We start from the raw sequence: 16,447 nt of genomic DNA, 5'->3' as shown, positions 1-16,447 counted from the left end.
TCAAGGGAAGTGATGCATGGAATGAGAACCTGAAAGAAGGAGAAATCCAGACAGGCTTTTATATTCATTGTGTGTCCTCTCTCTCTCTCTCTCTCTCTCTCTCTCTCTCTCTCTCTCTCTCTCTCTTTGTCCTCCCTCTCTGTTTTGCAGAGGCTATGCGGTGGCAAGTAGTAGTGATGATCGCATGAATGAACCGCCGACCTCACTTGGCCTCGTCCCGCATCAGGTTAGTGAATGCAGTCATCCAGAACGTTTCTTCCTTCTTTTCCTCTATCTGTGTCAATCCAACTTGACACAAAGGTTATGGCAAAATTTTTTACAAAATGCAGGTTGGGATTAGCAACCTACAATGAACATGGAATGTTTTTGAAGAGCAACTCCAGATATATTTTTAACAAAACATGATTATTTTATATAATTAAACAATATCACACTGGGGGAAGGGGAAGGGGACAGAAGGGGAGTGCTGTTATACTGAATATCAGCATCGCTGTTATGTGGCCAGCACAACAGTATGACCTCGAGTGTGATATTTATTTTATATAAGACTTCTACAAACACCATTTGTTACGATTTGTAGCCAATATGGGCAGTTTGGAAACATCAGTCGGTATACAGCACGTCACTCGACTGTGAAGGGAAACCAGTATACCCAGAGGAAACCCACGGCGCAATATTTTGCTAACCTCCGATATTGCTAACCTCTAAGCCTCCTAAATGATTTTTTTTTTGACAGTAAAAAAATTCACTTTACAGCCAGACCAAGTTAAAACCACACTTTTTGTATGAGTTCAGGTCAATACCAAGACCGGACGCTCACATAATCAGTTGCTGGTTATAGTATTTGTTCACTGTACAGTAAGTACGCAGTATATACATAGGACATAAAGTAAAGCATAACCCATTCCTTCATCAAGACAATGTGGTACATAATTGAAATAATATGAGTTTACTAGTTTTACCTACAAAAAAAATGTAAATTATATACATGGAAATCTTTGCAAATAAACGTGAATTTACTTTGATTTAATTGAACATCAGGTCAATAAAATGCTTTGAAAAAAACTTTTTGAGACTAAACACAGCTGTTCATTACAAGTGCTGTTGCTACAGTTGAATTTGTAAGTTTACATACACTTAGGTTAAGTCAATAAAACTGATTGTTTTAACCATTCCACAGATTTCACGTTAACAAACTTTAGGTTTGGCAAGTTAGTTAGGATCATCTTTATGCATGACACAAGTATTTTTTTTGACAGATTGTTATTTATTATAAGGTTAATAATTATAAGGTTATTTCACTTATAATTCACTAAATCACAATTTCAGTGGATCAAAAGTACACTCAGCTGACTGTGCTTTTAAACAGCTTGGGAAATTCCACAAATTATTTATATTCATGGGAAAACGAGATGGATATTAACGTAAGCTGAAAGGCTGCTTAGCAAGAAGCACCTAACAAAATACATATTTAGATGGCATCATGAGTATGGAAGACCAAGGTGATGTACTGAAGTAACTTAACATTAGCCAGGACATAAAAGCTTGCAAATGACTCAAACCATACTTCTAAAGTTGTGACAGAATGGCTTAAAGACAATTTAAGGACACCTCAATCCAATACAAAATTTGTGGGGAGAACGGAAAAAGCGTATGTGAGCACGGCCTCCAAAGCTGACTCAGAAATACTGAAAAACGGCTAAAGCTCCAGCTGCATTTTGTAGGAGTCTGGTAGGAATTATAGGAACAATTTCAAGGCAATAGTACAAAAAAAAAAAAACTAAATGCATATAGACTTTTGACCTACTGGGAATCCGATGGAAGAAATAAAAGCTGATATAAATCCTCCTCTGTATTCTGACATTTTACATTTTTAAATTAAAGTAGTGATACTAGCTGACATAAGACAGGAAATGTTGCTACTTGTCTTACTACAATTGTCGGGAATTGTGAAAAAAAAAATCATTTTAAGTATATATGCTGTACATAAACTTATGACTTCAACTGTATAATAACGTAAATAAAAGATGCATTTTAAAGCATAGGCTATGTTTACAGTACATGGACAATATTTCTTTAACCAAATGAAATTATTCAGATTAGCAATTCCACCGTAACTGTTTATATGGACGCTTATTCGATAAGATGTGCATTTACAGTACATATTTAAAGCATTTAAATAAAATACTTTTTTTGACATTTGCATCTTGGGACAGCACAGTTCTGCCAGAAATATAACAGAAATATAATGTTTAATCTTTCAAAAATATAACAGAAGTAGTCATTTTTTTCCCAAACTATAAGAATAGGTTAGGCTTCCCATCTTTTTGCATTATGTTTGGTTTCAAGAGCTCAGTCTTATTTCCAGTGTTGGGTGTAACGCGTTACTTGGATTACTTTTTTGATGTAATGCGTAATCTATCGCGTTAGGTCCGCTATTTAAATACTCAGTTATATTTTCAAAAATGTAATCCGTTATTCAGACAATTTATATAATCAGTGAGCCAGACAGCGGTCATTCCTAATCCGTTAGTGTGTGTGTGTGAAAGTCGTCCTACAAGCCCCGCCCCCGATAACCCGCTCCCCGCTGTTATTCCTGTTGTTATACCCCTATCTCACCTATGACCACCTCCAGGGTCCGGGTTCGATTCCCGTCTCTGTGTGCACAGAGTTTGCATGTTCTCCCCGTGCTTGGTTAGTTTCCTCCGGGTACTCCGGTTTCCTCCCACAGTCCAAAGACCTGCAGGTTAGCCTAGTTGACGTTCCCAAATTGCCCGTAGTATGTAAATTGGTGTGTGAGTGTGTGTATGTATGTGTGCCCTGCGATTGGTTGGCGCCCTGCGATGGGTTGGCACCCTGCTCAGGGTGAACCCTGCCTCATGCCCTAAGTCTCCTGGGATAGGCTCCAGGTCCCCGCGACCCTGAATGCAGGATAAAACGGTATGGAAGATGAGTGAATGAGAGTGAGCAAGCAATATCTTGCATGCACATCACATCATGATCTTGATTTACTGTAGTATTTTGTGGTTTTTTTGTAATTTGGTGCACAATAAAAAGAGAAAAAAAAAGCTAAATAACAGCATCTACTTGATCCAGTGCTAGTTAAATGGAGATGCTGAATAACGGAGGTTAAAGCTAAATAATAATTATAATTACTATTATTATTATTAATAAATTAAACAGAATTTGCAAGGATTCATGGAATAATTGTAAGCAGGATTAATCAGCAATATTGTATATTGTCACTGCACTAGACTTCTATAAAATATATATTTCAGTTCTTGCTATTTTCACATACATCATACCAGACTTCCTTTTTTATTTTTCTGCTTTATTTTTTCTTATAGCTTCTATTTGCATTCCAGCATATTTGACATAAGAAAAATGTTTGTTTGCTTTTTCTTTTATAGCCTTTTTTTTTTTTTATCCCTGATGTTTTTTTTTTAGCCTTAAAGGCAGGTGCTTGTGTTCAAAAGTGGTGGTCCAGACTCTATTCAACAAACACTTCTATTTTCTGTCAAGAACATTCTGGCAAGCCACTATACTCTGGTCATTTGCATAATCAGAATGACGTGCCCAGAAAATCGCCTTAAACAGGTGCTTAACCCTTGTCTGAATATGCTTAAATTTCCAGTGTAAATATTGGCACAACCTTTGGATCTAAATTACAGTCTATGAATACACCCCTGCCTGTCAAGAAAAAAAAAACAGACAGACAGAAGTGATATAACAAAGGCGTCATTGTTGATTTGAAGGTCAAAGTGTCACCGCTCTAGAATATGAAGTGCCTGAGCACCTGAGTATGTAGTCTGTCAACTGTTAGCAGCAGAAAAACGTACAAAATTTTAGCTCCATGTTCTCCAAGCAAACATCCAAGTGGTTGTTACATTGTCCGTCAGCCCACGAGGTAAAAATCAGTTCGAGGCACAAATGTTTGTGGACACCTGACCTGCATTCGTTAGTTAATTCAGGCACGGGATGAGGAATCTTTGGGTACATCAGTGTTCCACTTCATCCTGAAGGTGGTCCATGGGGTTGAGGTCAGGGCTCTGTGCAGGACATTTCAGTTCTTCCAGTCCACCCATGTCTTCATAGAGCTTTGTTCACATGACTTGGTGGAACAGGTTTTAGTTCCATCCATTTTTGTAACGAAGGTTTGTGGAAAGCCGACATACGATGATTGAATGATGGTCAGGTGTCCACAAACCTTCGGCCAGATGATGCAAATCTGTGTTGTTTTTAAGAAAGTCAATAATATACATGTCTGTAAGTGTATTCCGAGGCCAGTATAATGAAACAACACTACTTCTTTCATGCTGAATCCTGGTATACAGTATATTGTTGAATACAGATGCAAGTGCAGGGAGCTTTCGTTGTGCTGAAACACACATCACACACACTTCCACACAAGAAAAGAGCATTAAAACACATGGCACTAGGGGAGATGATGTCGTGCATGGGGTTAATCAGAAAAACTGCTTTAAATGACCCTTTCCCATCAGGACCAGCTCTCCTTTGTGAAACGAGCAGGAGAACTATAAATGTCCTCCTCTCAAATGCACCTATTTGGTGGCAGGTGAAAGAGTGTGTCAAAGGTGAAAGACTGGGGTGTGGAAATACATAAATCAGTAATGAAAAGGATTTTTTTGGAAAGCACCGCACGCTTTGCTCGGTTATCACAGTCTTATTTATTTTCCCGATTTTACAGTCGAATGATCGGCCATGTTTGCTTCCTTTATAGCTTCCTGCATCCACACACACACACACACACACACACACACACACACACGCCGAGGGAAAATTGAGAGATAACCGAGATCCTCGATAACGGGGATGTTTTTAATATTGTTTAGCTGAAAATGTCTGATGTTTCAGCTCTTCTACATTTGATGCTTTTTTTTTTTTTAACATTTTGCAGCAAGGCCATTCTACAGTGTATCTATTTATATGACTTGTAATGAGTTGTCATTGTAACCAACACTGTGGCCTGATTGGATTTTGAAAAGGATTTAATAAAAGGGCACGGTCATAACAAGGGAAAATTTATAATTCTGTTTTCTTTAAAAATGTATATTCTCGTAGAGTATTTTGAGGATAAGTGGCGTAGTGGTTAGTGCTGTGACCTCGCACCTTTAGGGTTCAGGGTTCAGTTCCTACCTCAGGCTGTTTTCTTACTGTGCTTGGTGGGTTTCCTTTGGGTTCTACAGTTTCTTTTATCAGTGCTAAGACATGCAGATTAGGGTAACTGGCATTTCCTAATTGTGTGTACAGTATGTGCCTTGTGATGGATTGGCACCTTGTCCAGGGTGTACCCTTCCTTCTGCGCAATGTCTCCTGGGATAGGCTCCAGGCCTCCTGCCAGCCAGTACAGTATAAGAGGTATAGAAAATGAATTAATTTTTACAGATATATCAGGTACGCTAATTAGTAAGAAAAAGAACTAGACTTGTGACTTTGTTATTTCTGAAGTTGTGCTAGTTTGATGAGTGTAGAGTAATTTAGCATTAATGTACAGTAGCACAAGTGATGATGTGTGGATAAACACAAAGCTCAAAGCCTATTTTGGACCAAAGGAAAAAAAAATGGAGAATAAGACTGGGAAAATAGCATTTGTACTCATTGTGGAGCACGAAATTGCTAAAAAAGGCTCATTATGCCCATCCTAATATGACCTTAATGATCCAACCTTTTGGGTGAATTTTAATCCTTCATCCTTCATCTCGCTTTATAATAAACGCTTCACACACTGCTCCTGCTCGACCCCCTGCTTGCACACCAAAGCCTGGCGCAGCATCTCAATAACACTTCTCACAAACGCATTCTCACTTGCAGATGCACACACACATGGACAAGCAGGGGGCTAATGATGAAGCTGAGGACACTGAAGCATAACGGTGCAAGCTATTAACTCTGTCGCATTGTCAGAGCAAGCTACACGTGAGACCCCAAGCACCGTAATGACATTGCCACCCTCAGCGACCTTTAAAAAAAAAAAACCTACATGCAAAAAATTCATGCATAATCAGATTAATTTAGCTTTAGCGTTAACCTCTCCTGTCAGTGCCCTTGTTCAAGGAAGGGAAGATGGAAAATCAAACATCAAGAGCGTATTATTTCTTTGACGTCGCATATCGTGGTAGATTAGCAAGATTTTCCTTTTCATTTAAGTCGTTTTTGTATAATGGAGAGCCATGCACTAGATCTAACGACGTTACAAACAGATTTATTTGCTCATTAGGCAACACTACCCCCTGGTGTAGATGGGGAATAGTACACATGGTCCTGAATGAACTGTACTGTATATTGCCAGTGATATAATTGTTAATAGGTATTGCCCATGTTAAATTTTAAAGTTCACATGATGCCTGTTTTTTTAAACTACAGTAACAATTCTTACAAAAATAAACAAGAATTCAATTATAAACAGTATAACATGCAATAAGTGACACAATGACGTTTTTGTCACATGTTGTTACAGGTGCGAGTAGTGTAGCAGGGGCAGACAGGTTTTGGGTGAAATGTTCTAATACTCAGCGGAGTACAAAGTATCATCAAGAGCACCAACTACAAAACCGTCCCAAAGTGCCATCATTTATACTCTATATAGAAAGGCATCAGTGCTCGAAGGCACTGAGTTACTGATCGGAAGGTTGGCGGTTCGAGACCCTAAACCCTGTGCCAGTGCCAGGGGCACTGTATCATGTGACAAATAAAGGCTTAACTTAAAACTTAACTTATGGAATCAATTCCATTTTTTTTTTGTTACATTTCAGACGCATGAAAATTTATTTTTCTTTACATTACCCGACTTGCACTTTTGTACTAAAACACTTTTGGGCTTTCCCCAAGTAATAAATGCCAACCTGAGTTTACATGTGTGCAGCATTGTAATTATAACGGGACATGGTTAAAGGTAACAACAGAGTTCCTGTTCGGGATCAGCACTGTCACCTCTCGTCTGCAGGGTCGGAGGTTCGGGTCTCGTCTCCGCGTTCTGTGCTTGGAGTTTACCTCATCTCCCTGTGCGTGTTGGGTTTCTCCCGCGTCCCTGTCGCAATCCAAAGACACGCAGTGCTCATAGTGTATAACTGGGTGTGCAAGTGTCTGTGCTTCTGCAATGTGATTAGTTCCCTGAGAGAGACTCCAGGTCTCTCGCGACTCTACGGTATGGATGAGCGGTATGGATAATTGGATGAAGGGATTTAATAAGAGTGTACTTTTTTGTTTTTCCTCCATCTGTTTGAAAGGAAAAGTTCAATTAATGGGTTTGTTGTCGATTTTGTGCAATTATTTTTTATAAAAGATGCCAGTATTTATATGCAGTGCCAGAAGGGCACTGCATATAAAGTGGACAAAAAAAAGTGACATAATAGTGTTCGAATTATGCAACTGTGATGTTTCAGTCTGTATATGGTATGTGATTTATAAAGCAACTCTGTTAAAACAAGTGTGTGTATATACTATTTTTCAACCCTATAATGGTCAATAATACATAGCCAATTAAAAAATAATGTAATTTCAGCTTTGGACAATTGGAACACTATTTACAGAGCAATTAAAGAAAGATTTTAAAGTGAGTGTTGGAACAAAAAATAATACAAAGGTAATTGTGGAAGATGTGGAAAAAGCTTTGATATTTTTAATTAAAGCCATAATGATCCAGGGCTCCAGTTACCCCCTGTACTGTCCTGTTAGCAGAGGTTGGAAATAAGTGAATACATGTCCTTGTCGTTACTGTACTTGAGTATATACAGTAGTTTATATATCTGTACTTCGCATGAGTAGTTTTATTAGAGGATACTTTTAACTTTTACTCCGCTCAAAAGTACAGCAAATATCTGTACTATTGCTCGAGTACATTTCTGCATGGAGTTGCATTAAAGTGTAGTATTTAAAGTGGGAATGTCGCCACCCCCTGACTATTATGCGCAATCGTGTGACTTGCCTTTTCCTGGAGACTTGGAGACTAATCATGCATCAGAAGCAGAACTGGGTGCAGACAGATGAAATACACAAGTTAATGGATGACTTCTTGAGTAATATTTGCTCTTGGGAACCAGTGTGCAGGGTCGGAGGTTCTTACATTTATTAGCAAGTCAACCAGGACCCTGACCTTTACAGTACAGTACAGTATGTAGCCAAGGATTAGCCTTAGACATATACTCGGGTATTCTTGAGTATAAATATGTATGCATGGTATATTAGGAAAATCTAGCAGAATTCCTAACCATAATTGAGTTACATTAATGTGCAAATTCTCCTAGATGAATAAATTCAGTAAAAGTAGTTAGGCATCCCATCTTCCACTAAATTCACCCCTCTGCGTTATGATTGGCTATGAAACAATATTCATTCATCCAAGCATTATAAGGAATTGAACTGTCATTTTTTATTCTAAGCTTTTATGCTAGGAAATTGATTTTAATAGTTCTTCATGACACGCTAAGGCATCAGAAATCAAACATTCCTGACACAGTGTACCTCAAAAAGGGTGCCTAGATTTTTCTACAGTATTGTGATTTAAAATATAGTATGATAAGCTCTTCCAGTGGCAGTTTTGCTTGGTAAGGTTTAAATGTGCCATTTATGTTTCACATTGTAAGAATTCCTGAAGCCAACCTCAAAAACATATTTCAAAGACATTTGACTTTGTCAAGCCTTCACTGCACTCCCTCCCTTGACACTCACTCATTATGAATGTGTAATGCATCAGCAGCTTCTATTCCTCTCAATCTCCGCGTAGACGCTCCAGCTCTTTATATCTCCCTCGAGCCTATGCTTTAATTTGCTTTTCAATTAAGATCCAGAGCAGAGTCTGTACGGCGGAAAAAAACTAAATGAAGAACCTTCGAGAATTGGCACAGAGTAATTAAAAGACTGTTTGATTTCATTTTTTTGCTATGTTTATTCAGAGGAAACTTTTTTTTTATCCAAGGGACAATGTTCAGATACTGTAGAAATTCTTTTTCACTGGACAGTGATGCATTTTTGATGTTGTTTAACCATTTCTGAAGGTTTTATAGCCGCGGAGCATTCATGTTTTTTGCATTTAATTGATTCGGGAGGGGCGGGCTAATAAGAATACACATGTCGAAAGTGGTCTGGAGATTGTTCAGACCACAGTTGAGACTTGTGCTGAGAACGAGCAAAAATGCATCAGCTCATCTTAGCTCATCGGGAACATACAGCTCTGAGTTTCTTTGTATATAGTGAAGTTTCTATTCCCTGAACACTAGGACAGAGGCGATGCCTATAATACAGTAGCAGCGTTTAATTACATCATCAGTATTCGTGAAGACTAAGATTATAGCTGAAAGGTTATGAGTATAATTAAGTTACCCCAAATAATTTTTCATATTACATTAAATGACATTAAATCAAAATCAGTTCAGTTAAATTATGTAGATTAAATAATAGAACTGGGAACCATTGTTTTACTGTGTCAGCCTGCAAAGACCCTAAAGATACATAAACAACCAATTTTGAAAATGTAACAAATTTGTACTGATACTCTAAGGACGTTGAAAGTTTCTTAAAGAGAATCATTACTGGTGTTGAGACATGGATTCATCACTATGAGCCTGAGAATAAACAGCAGAGTATGAAACGGAAACATTCCAAATTGCCGACAAAGGAAAAGCTCAAAAGTCAGCCATCAGTGGGAAAATTGATGCTTATAGTTTTCTGGGATTCTCAGAAGCCAGTATTGGAACATCATCAGGAAAAAAGTTCAACAATCTGCAGTGCGTGTTACTGTGAGATGCCTATTGAAGAGCTAAAGTCTAAACTTCGGACTAAATGCAGATGACTGCATTTAACCGGAAGGGTGTATTGATCTTCCGTGACAATGCATGTCCCCAATTCTGCCCACACTGTCAACTCTCAAAAACTTCTTAACTTTTGGTGTTGACACCACAACTTTGTTTTGAAGTGTTGAAGCATCCTCCCTGTAGTCCTGCTCTTGCTTCATCAGACTTTCACCTGTTTCAAGTCAAGTAGGCTTTTTATTGTCATTCCAACCATATACAGTTCAGTACACAGTAAAACGAAACAAAATTCCTCCAGGACCAAGGTGTTGGTCAGATTTACCCCAGTGCTCATTATGGTGGTGCTGGAGGTGCAGTTCCTGATCCGCACTGACTGAGGGGCTTTCGGTCAAGAAACATCTTACAGAGGAAGATGTTCAGGCCCAACAGGCTCAGCTTCCCGATCGGGTGTTGGGGGATGATTGTATTGAATGCTGAGCTGAATGTAACGTGTGTGTCCTTTTTGTCAAGGTGTATTAGTGCCAGGTGGAGTGCGGTGAAGATGGCGTTGTCCATCGAATGGTTTAAACGATATGCAAACTGCAGTGGGTTCAGTGAGGGGAGCAGCAGCGTCTTGACGTGTCTCATGATGAGCCGCTCGAAGCACTTCATGATGATGGGTGCGAGTGCAACATGGCGGTAGTCATTGAGACAGGACACAGAAGACTTCTTCGGGATGGGGAGAAAACATATGCCAGCTGTTCAGCACATTCTCTGAGCACTCTACCTGGGATGTTGTCTGGTCCAGCAGCTTTACGTGGGTTACCTCTGCATAGAGTTTTCTTCACATAAGCCGTTGTGAGACACAGCACTTGGTCGTTTGGAGGAGGGGTGGTCTTCCCCGCAGTCACATCGTTCTGCATGGTAAACTGTGCGTAGAAGCTGTTCAGCGCATCTATAAGGGAGCCGTTACTGTCACAGGCAGGTGATGAAGTCCTGTAAGTGGTGATGCCTTGTATGCCCTGCCCATGTGCCGTGTGTCACCACTGTTCTTGAAGATGTTGACCCGGGACAGTTTGGCCCTTGCTGTTCTTAGGACCACCTTGTCATCTGCTCTGAAGGCAGAGTTTTAGGATCTCAGAAGTACATGCATCTCCGCAGTAATCCATGGTTTCTGGTTGGGTCATGATGCTTTTGGCCTCCTGCTCTGTTTGGCCTCCTGAAAGAAGACCTATAGGGTCGAAGCATACTCAACTTGGCTTAATACATTTTTTAATGAGATAGTACGAAAGCTTGTTGACAGATGGACAACGTGTATTGAAAAGAAGGAGATTATGCTGAAAGATTATCGTTCAAACCATTCGACGGACAACGCCATCTCCACCGCACTCCACCTGGCACTGACACATTCATCTTTTCTAAAACTCAATTACAATAAATTGTATGCCAAAATGTGGATAATTTTTGATGTCTTTGTTTACGTTTTGCATAAAAAAAAGAAACACCACAGATGAGGAGCTTAGTTTCCATCTTGGCATTTACAGTAAAATAATCTGTATATTTCCAAGTGTTTTGCATGCATATTTGTCACTATCAAGCAGTAAAGATACATCGTACAGATGGGGGTAAATGTGAATCCATTTTTGACGTGTCTGCTGTCTACCCTACGGGTATGCATGGTTGCATCGCCTTAGTTCCTGAGAAAGTGCACAAGCTATGTACAAAACGAATGCAGGATGCATAAGCAGAGCTTAGCCAACAGACTCCTCCTTTGGTGTGTCGTCAAACATCTCAGCTGTGGCCTGAATCCACTCATACTTTGCTCTATATTCTGTGTAAAGCTCCTGCAGTATATAAAACATTCTGTGCAGTAGTAGCGGTCACTACACACCCATAAAGTAGTTTGTGCTGGTGTCAATTGTGGCATTAGAAAGGCTTCGTTAATTATCTGTTGTATCAGATGGGTGTACTTGCTTTGGCCAAGAGGGTTATGTTCCAGGTTCAGCAAGGTTGTTGCAGAAGTACCACCTCTCCATACTGCACTCATTTCCTAGTCCTACTTTATTTCCATATTGTTTTCTGCTCACTGCCTATTTTCTTATCAGCTTTCTCTTTTTCTCTACACCCCAATCCCCACTGCACACTCTCTTGTTCTCACTCTTTTTTCTCCTGCTCTGCGTCACTTTTCTCTTTATATCTCTGGTTGAGAGCTTAATGGCTTTCACGAATTATTCACTTCTAAGCTAATTCTCCCCATCCCCCCCCCCCCCCCCTTTTTTTTTAGCTTTTCAGCAGTAAGCTCTTTTCTTATCCACAGTAAGAATCTTCATCAAGCTTTTGGTCAATTCAGATGTTTTTTTTGTGTTGGGTGGTGTGTTTTATCAGCTACAGCTTTAATTGACTTTTATTCCCACCAAATTGCCAGTGCACTCAAAGTATTATTGCAATGTTTTACACACACACACACACACAAACACACACACACACACACACACACACAAGCTAACCAGTTCATCTCAGAATGATCATTTACTTGGTGTTCATTTAAAATGATGCTCACTTAGAATTTAAAGATGCTGGTTTTGTTGCTGTTTCTTTGGGCGAATTTTCAGCATGTTATTTGCAGTCAGGTACTGCATTGTAAGTCTAAAACATGTTGAAAACAGATCTGTTAATTATATTGTATGGTAAAGATCTTTTATCAAAGAACGCAATCTGATTCATAAGAAACAGCAGTACACATGAGGATACTGGTTCTACAGCTGTATGAAGTGGACATTTTGATAAACAGAACACTGGTTAGTGTTCTTGGTGCATTCATCATGATTGGTGCATTCATCATTTCTGCTTTTGTAAGAATGTAATGTGGGGAAGCACCGATTTATCAATTCTGCATCAGTATCGGCCAATATTCGACTTTTACTTGCCATCTGGCGATTAGCGAATTAGTTGGCATTCATCGATGGCAGCGGCAAATGTCCAAAATATCTGAAAGCCAACACTATAATCCCACCCAAAACAATCACCTTTTCCATGATGTTCCAAGGCGGTGTGGTATAGAGTGAGGGAAAAGCTGGGACTCTGTCTTTAACAATAGCTCCAGAATAGCTGACATAGCGGGACAAAACTCACTTACGTGACAAACTCACATGGGGAGGGATTTCTCACTGTATCTGTTATTACCAGTATTCCTGCATTCACACTGCTGCATTCACTATATCATACAATACTGGCATTTCCAGTCATGTATTGTCATAGCAACATGCGACAAAACTGGCTGGACATAATTTAATAAAATATTGGCAGTTGCTCAGTATTTGCCTGTAGTTAAACCTGCCGTAAATGAAATCTAAATGTTAAGTAGAAGTGAAGTTATGAGACGTTATGTGCCAGATAACGTCACAGCATCTGTTGCTTTTTTTGTACAGATATAGAAATTTTCCCTGGAGGTGGGCGTGGCTATACGTGTCACTCAACAGAGCCAATTAACGAGCCAATCTCCTTACCTGTTGCGGAAGACACAAAAACAACTATAATGCACCTACAAGCCGCCCAAAGCCTCACGAAACACAAATGAGCGCGCGACACAGCATGGCTTCCTGCGGGAAGTTTAAAACCAGTTTCTCCTCCGAGTGGCGCAGTGGTAAAGCGCTCGCCCCATCATCCGGGGATCGCTGGTTCGAACCCCGGGTGATGCTGTAACCTTTTACAGCCGGAGGCCTAGAGAGAGCTGATTGGCCGAGCTCTCTCAGGGGGGAGGGATGAGAGGTTCTTTATGCTCCCACATTAATCACAGCTTTACAGCTAATCAGGGGCGTCTGTGAGCTCGCGCACGCGAAAGGAGCGGCTAGCGCTTTCCTCCAAATGTGTTACTCCGGTGCGTGAGCAAGCAGTTTCAGCGGTCGGCTGGCGTCACACGGTTCGGAGGAAACACGTGATAGTGTTCGGCCCTCCCGGCTGAATGGTAGTAGTAGCTTTAATGATGTGGGAGCCCCCTAGTGACGGGGAGGAATTGGCCACGACTAAATTAGGACAGCTGAATTAACAGCACTGAAATGAATGATTTTAAATGATTTTAAATGATTTTAAATGGCGTAAACAAGGCGTAAGACAATCAACCTTCAAAAAAATTTTTTTTTTGTATTAGTACGTCAGGCGCTAAGTTCCTGGCGTACAGAAAGACAGGCAGACATGTACTGTACATAGGCTTCCACCTGAAATAATAATATTACTGATTACATTAAAATTGATCGGCTTATTTTTAGCTTTGATCTTTTATCTATTTCCACGAATTCTTTTCCCATCAACAACAGGTACTTACACTAGTACAGAATCATTCCCTAGCACCTTACAGTAGCACTCTTCCTCCGTACACACATTTGAAGTTTAGTCCACTGTAATAAAAAGGAATGGCACCTTGTAGTGTTATTTTGCATTAGCTTACACACCAACAGTAAGCTTGATTCTTACGAAGTGTGCACACTCATACAGTTCGTTCCGAAACCGTGGCGCTGGGATAAAACCCGGGTCAAATTATAATTTTATATATAGCCCAATATTTTACTTTTAGTGCATCCTTTATGTAAGATGCAACACCTGTCATTATTCTTTCTTAATGTGGAGTGAGTTGCTGAGTTTTGCAATGGGTAAATTGAATTGTTCTGATGAAGAAGTTCCTGTGCTTCTTTAAGCTCATTCACATAGTGTCTTTGCCCTGTAATCCAAAGACTGTGAGTTCAAATCTCAGTAATGCCACATACTCTGGCTGGGAGACGAAGCAAAATTGGCCATGCTTCCATGGAGGAAGGGGTGGCATACTCTCTTCTCTATTAGTCACAGCAGCAGCAGACAGTCATAGCCATCTGTGAGCTCATTCATGTGGAACTGGGCAGCTTTTTTTGCAGTTGTGTTATTCCCCATCCTGATACTGCATAAGCAGCAGCCCTTTGACGATTCATATGCACACTTGATAAATGAAGGCTCTAGCACTCCAGGACCACACCAGTAAAGAGTCTTTCCTCTTTTACTGTTTGAAAGTGTTCCAACTGAACAAGCTTAAGATTAGCTTAATGCATGGATCATAAAATTCAGCATTTTATAATTTGGCTAATAAAGGCATTTGAATCTTGCGTAGTTGCTCAAAACCGACTTGTGATGTGGGTTTAGAGAGCGACTCCTGTGGCAGAAAGAGCTCTTACCTCCAGAATGTGCATGTGATTAATTATGCGCTCTTTCAGTTCATCCAGAGATCTCAGACTGAAGCCTGCCAAGTCATGCCATTAGTTAGATTGTTTTGTGTTTATTCCCAGGATCTGACAAGAAGGGGGAAACAAGCGAGCACAAATCTTTGGAGAGCGAAAGATTATAGGTTCGTCAGAATCTTTAGTTAATGGGCGAATGTGTTTTTGAAGGGTTTTATATTTCCGCTGTAGACCCACAGAGCCTGCTGTCATTGCTTAATGTAGAAATCTGTACAGTCTTTTATAATGTATGTAAATCGAATTCATGTGTTCAGAAAAGGCATCACAGTGACATCGTGGTTAACACTGTCGCCTTGCACCTTCAGGGTCCGGGGTTCGATTCCTGCTGCGTGTTCGCGTACATGGGGTTTGCCTGTTCTCCCCGTGCTTGGTGGGTTTCTTTTGGGTACTCCGGTTTCCTCCCACAGTCCAAAGACATGCAGATTAGGCTAATTGGTGTTCCCAAATTGCCCGTAGTTGGTGAATGCGTGTGTGAGTTTGTGTACTGTATGTGTGCCATGCAATCCAGGGTGTACCCCGACTCGTGCCCCAAGTCGCCTGGGAGAGGCTCCAGGCCCCCTGCGACCTTGAATACAGGATAAAGCAGTATAGATGATGAGTGAGAGTGAGTGAGTGTTCAGCCAAAAGTTTTGGGAAATGCACATTTTATTACCTGTCTTGAGCGGTAATAGTCCAAAATTTCATAATCCCAATAATCCACAATACAGTAGAATTTATGACTGTCATAAACCCAATTTTGGTTTCTTAACCCTAAGTTTACATAAGTAAAAGTAGAGTCGCTCATGGCACTCATATTTTTGTCTGCCCATGAAGCAATTGCTACTGTTTCTGATTTACTGATCTACTGGGTTAGCGAATTTGCAAATCAAGCTATGTGCATTACATGTTCAGTTAGGCTCAGTGATATGCTTCTTTTCAATTAACAGGCAATTCCCATCCAATGCCCAAACCCAGCTCCTGGATGCAGGGCATCCTTTGTGCTCGTCCCAAGAGCCCAGATAGAATGGTAGGGTTGCATCAGGAAGGGCCTCTGACATATAAAACCAGTGCCAAGTTGTATGCAGATCAGATGCGGTGAAGACGCCTTCATGGGAGCAGCTAAAAGAGGGAGATATGACAGAATAAAATGAAAGCATTTTTTTTCCATTTTTGTCTGACAAACAGTAAACTACAGGTTAGTTTGAGACAAGTGTTTGAATTTGTTGCCTTATAGCTTCACACCCAGTTTTCACAGAATTAATACAATCTCGATTCAAATGTAGATTCAAAATGAACCTAAATTTTACCTGCTATCATTCTAAACAGGTCACTTATTGACTTTCTGGTTAGATGCTAAGTGCATTTTATTAGCTTTCTACATGTGCTGTGCACAACGACAATAAAGTTAAATACAATCTAATCTAATCTCTGACTTAATGAATGAATAGATAAATTAGTCCG

General features: G+C 40.1%; 1 protein-coding gene across 3 annotated transcripts in view; it reads left to right on the top strand.

The window, feature by feature from the left end:
• The window catches only part of atg7 (ATG7 autophagy related 7 homolog (S. cerevisiae)), a 110,127-nt gene that overhangs the window by 47,405 nt on the left and 46,275 nt on the right, over positions 1–16,447 (top strand). For all 3 annotated transcript variants that reach the window (XM_053484627.1, XM_053484628.1, XM_053484626.1), the window contains exon 17: positions 151–226. In XM_053484627.1, coding sequence (XP_053340602.1) covers positions 151–226 — 76 coding nt within the window. The remainder of the gene's footprint in view (positions 1–150; positions 227–16,447) is intronic.

The sequence above is a fragment of the Clarias gariepinus genome, chromosome 23, assembly GCF_024256425.1.
Source record: "Clarias gariepinus isolate MV-2021 ecotype Netherlands chromosome 23, CGAR_prim_01v2, whole genome shotgun sequence".
Lineage (NCBI taxonomy): Eukaryota > Metazoa > Chordata > Actinopteri > Siluriformes > Clariidae > Clarias > Clarias gariepinus.
Note: the sequence above shows the minus strand (reverse complement) of the source record. Positions and strands in the feature narration are given on the sequence as shown.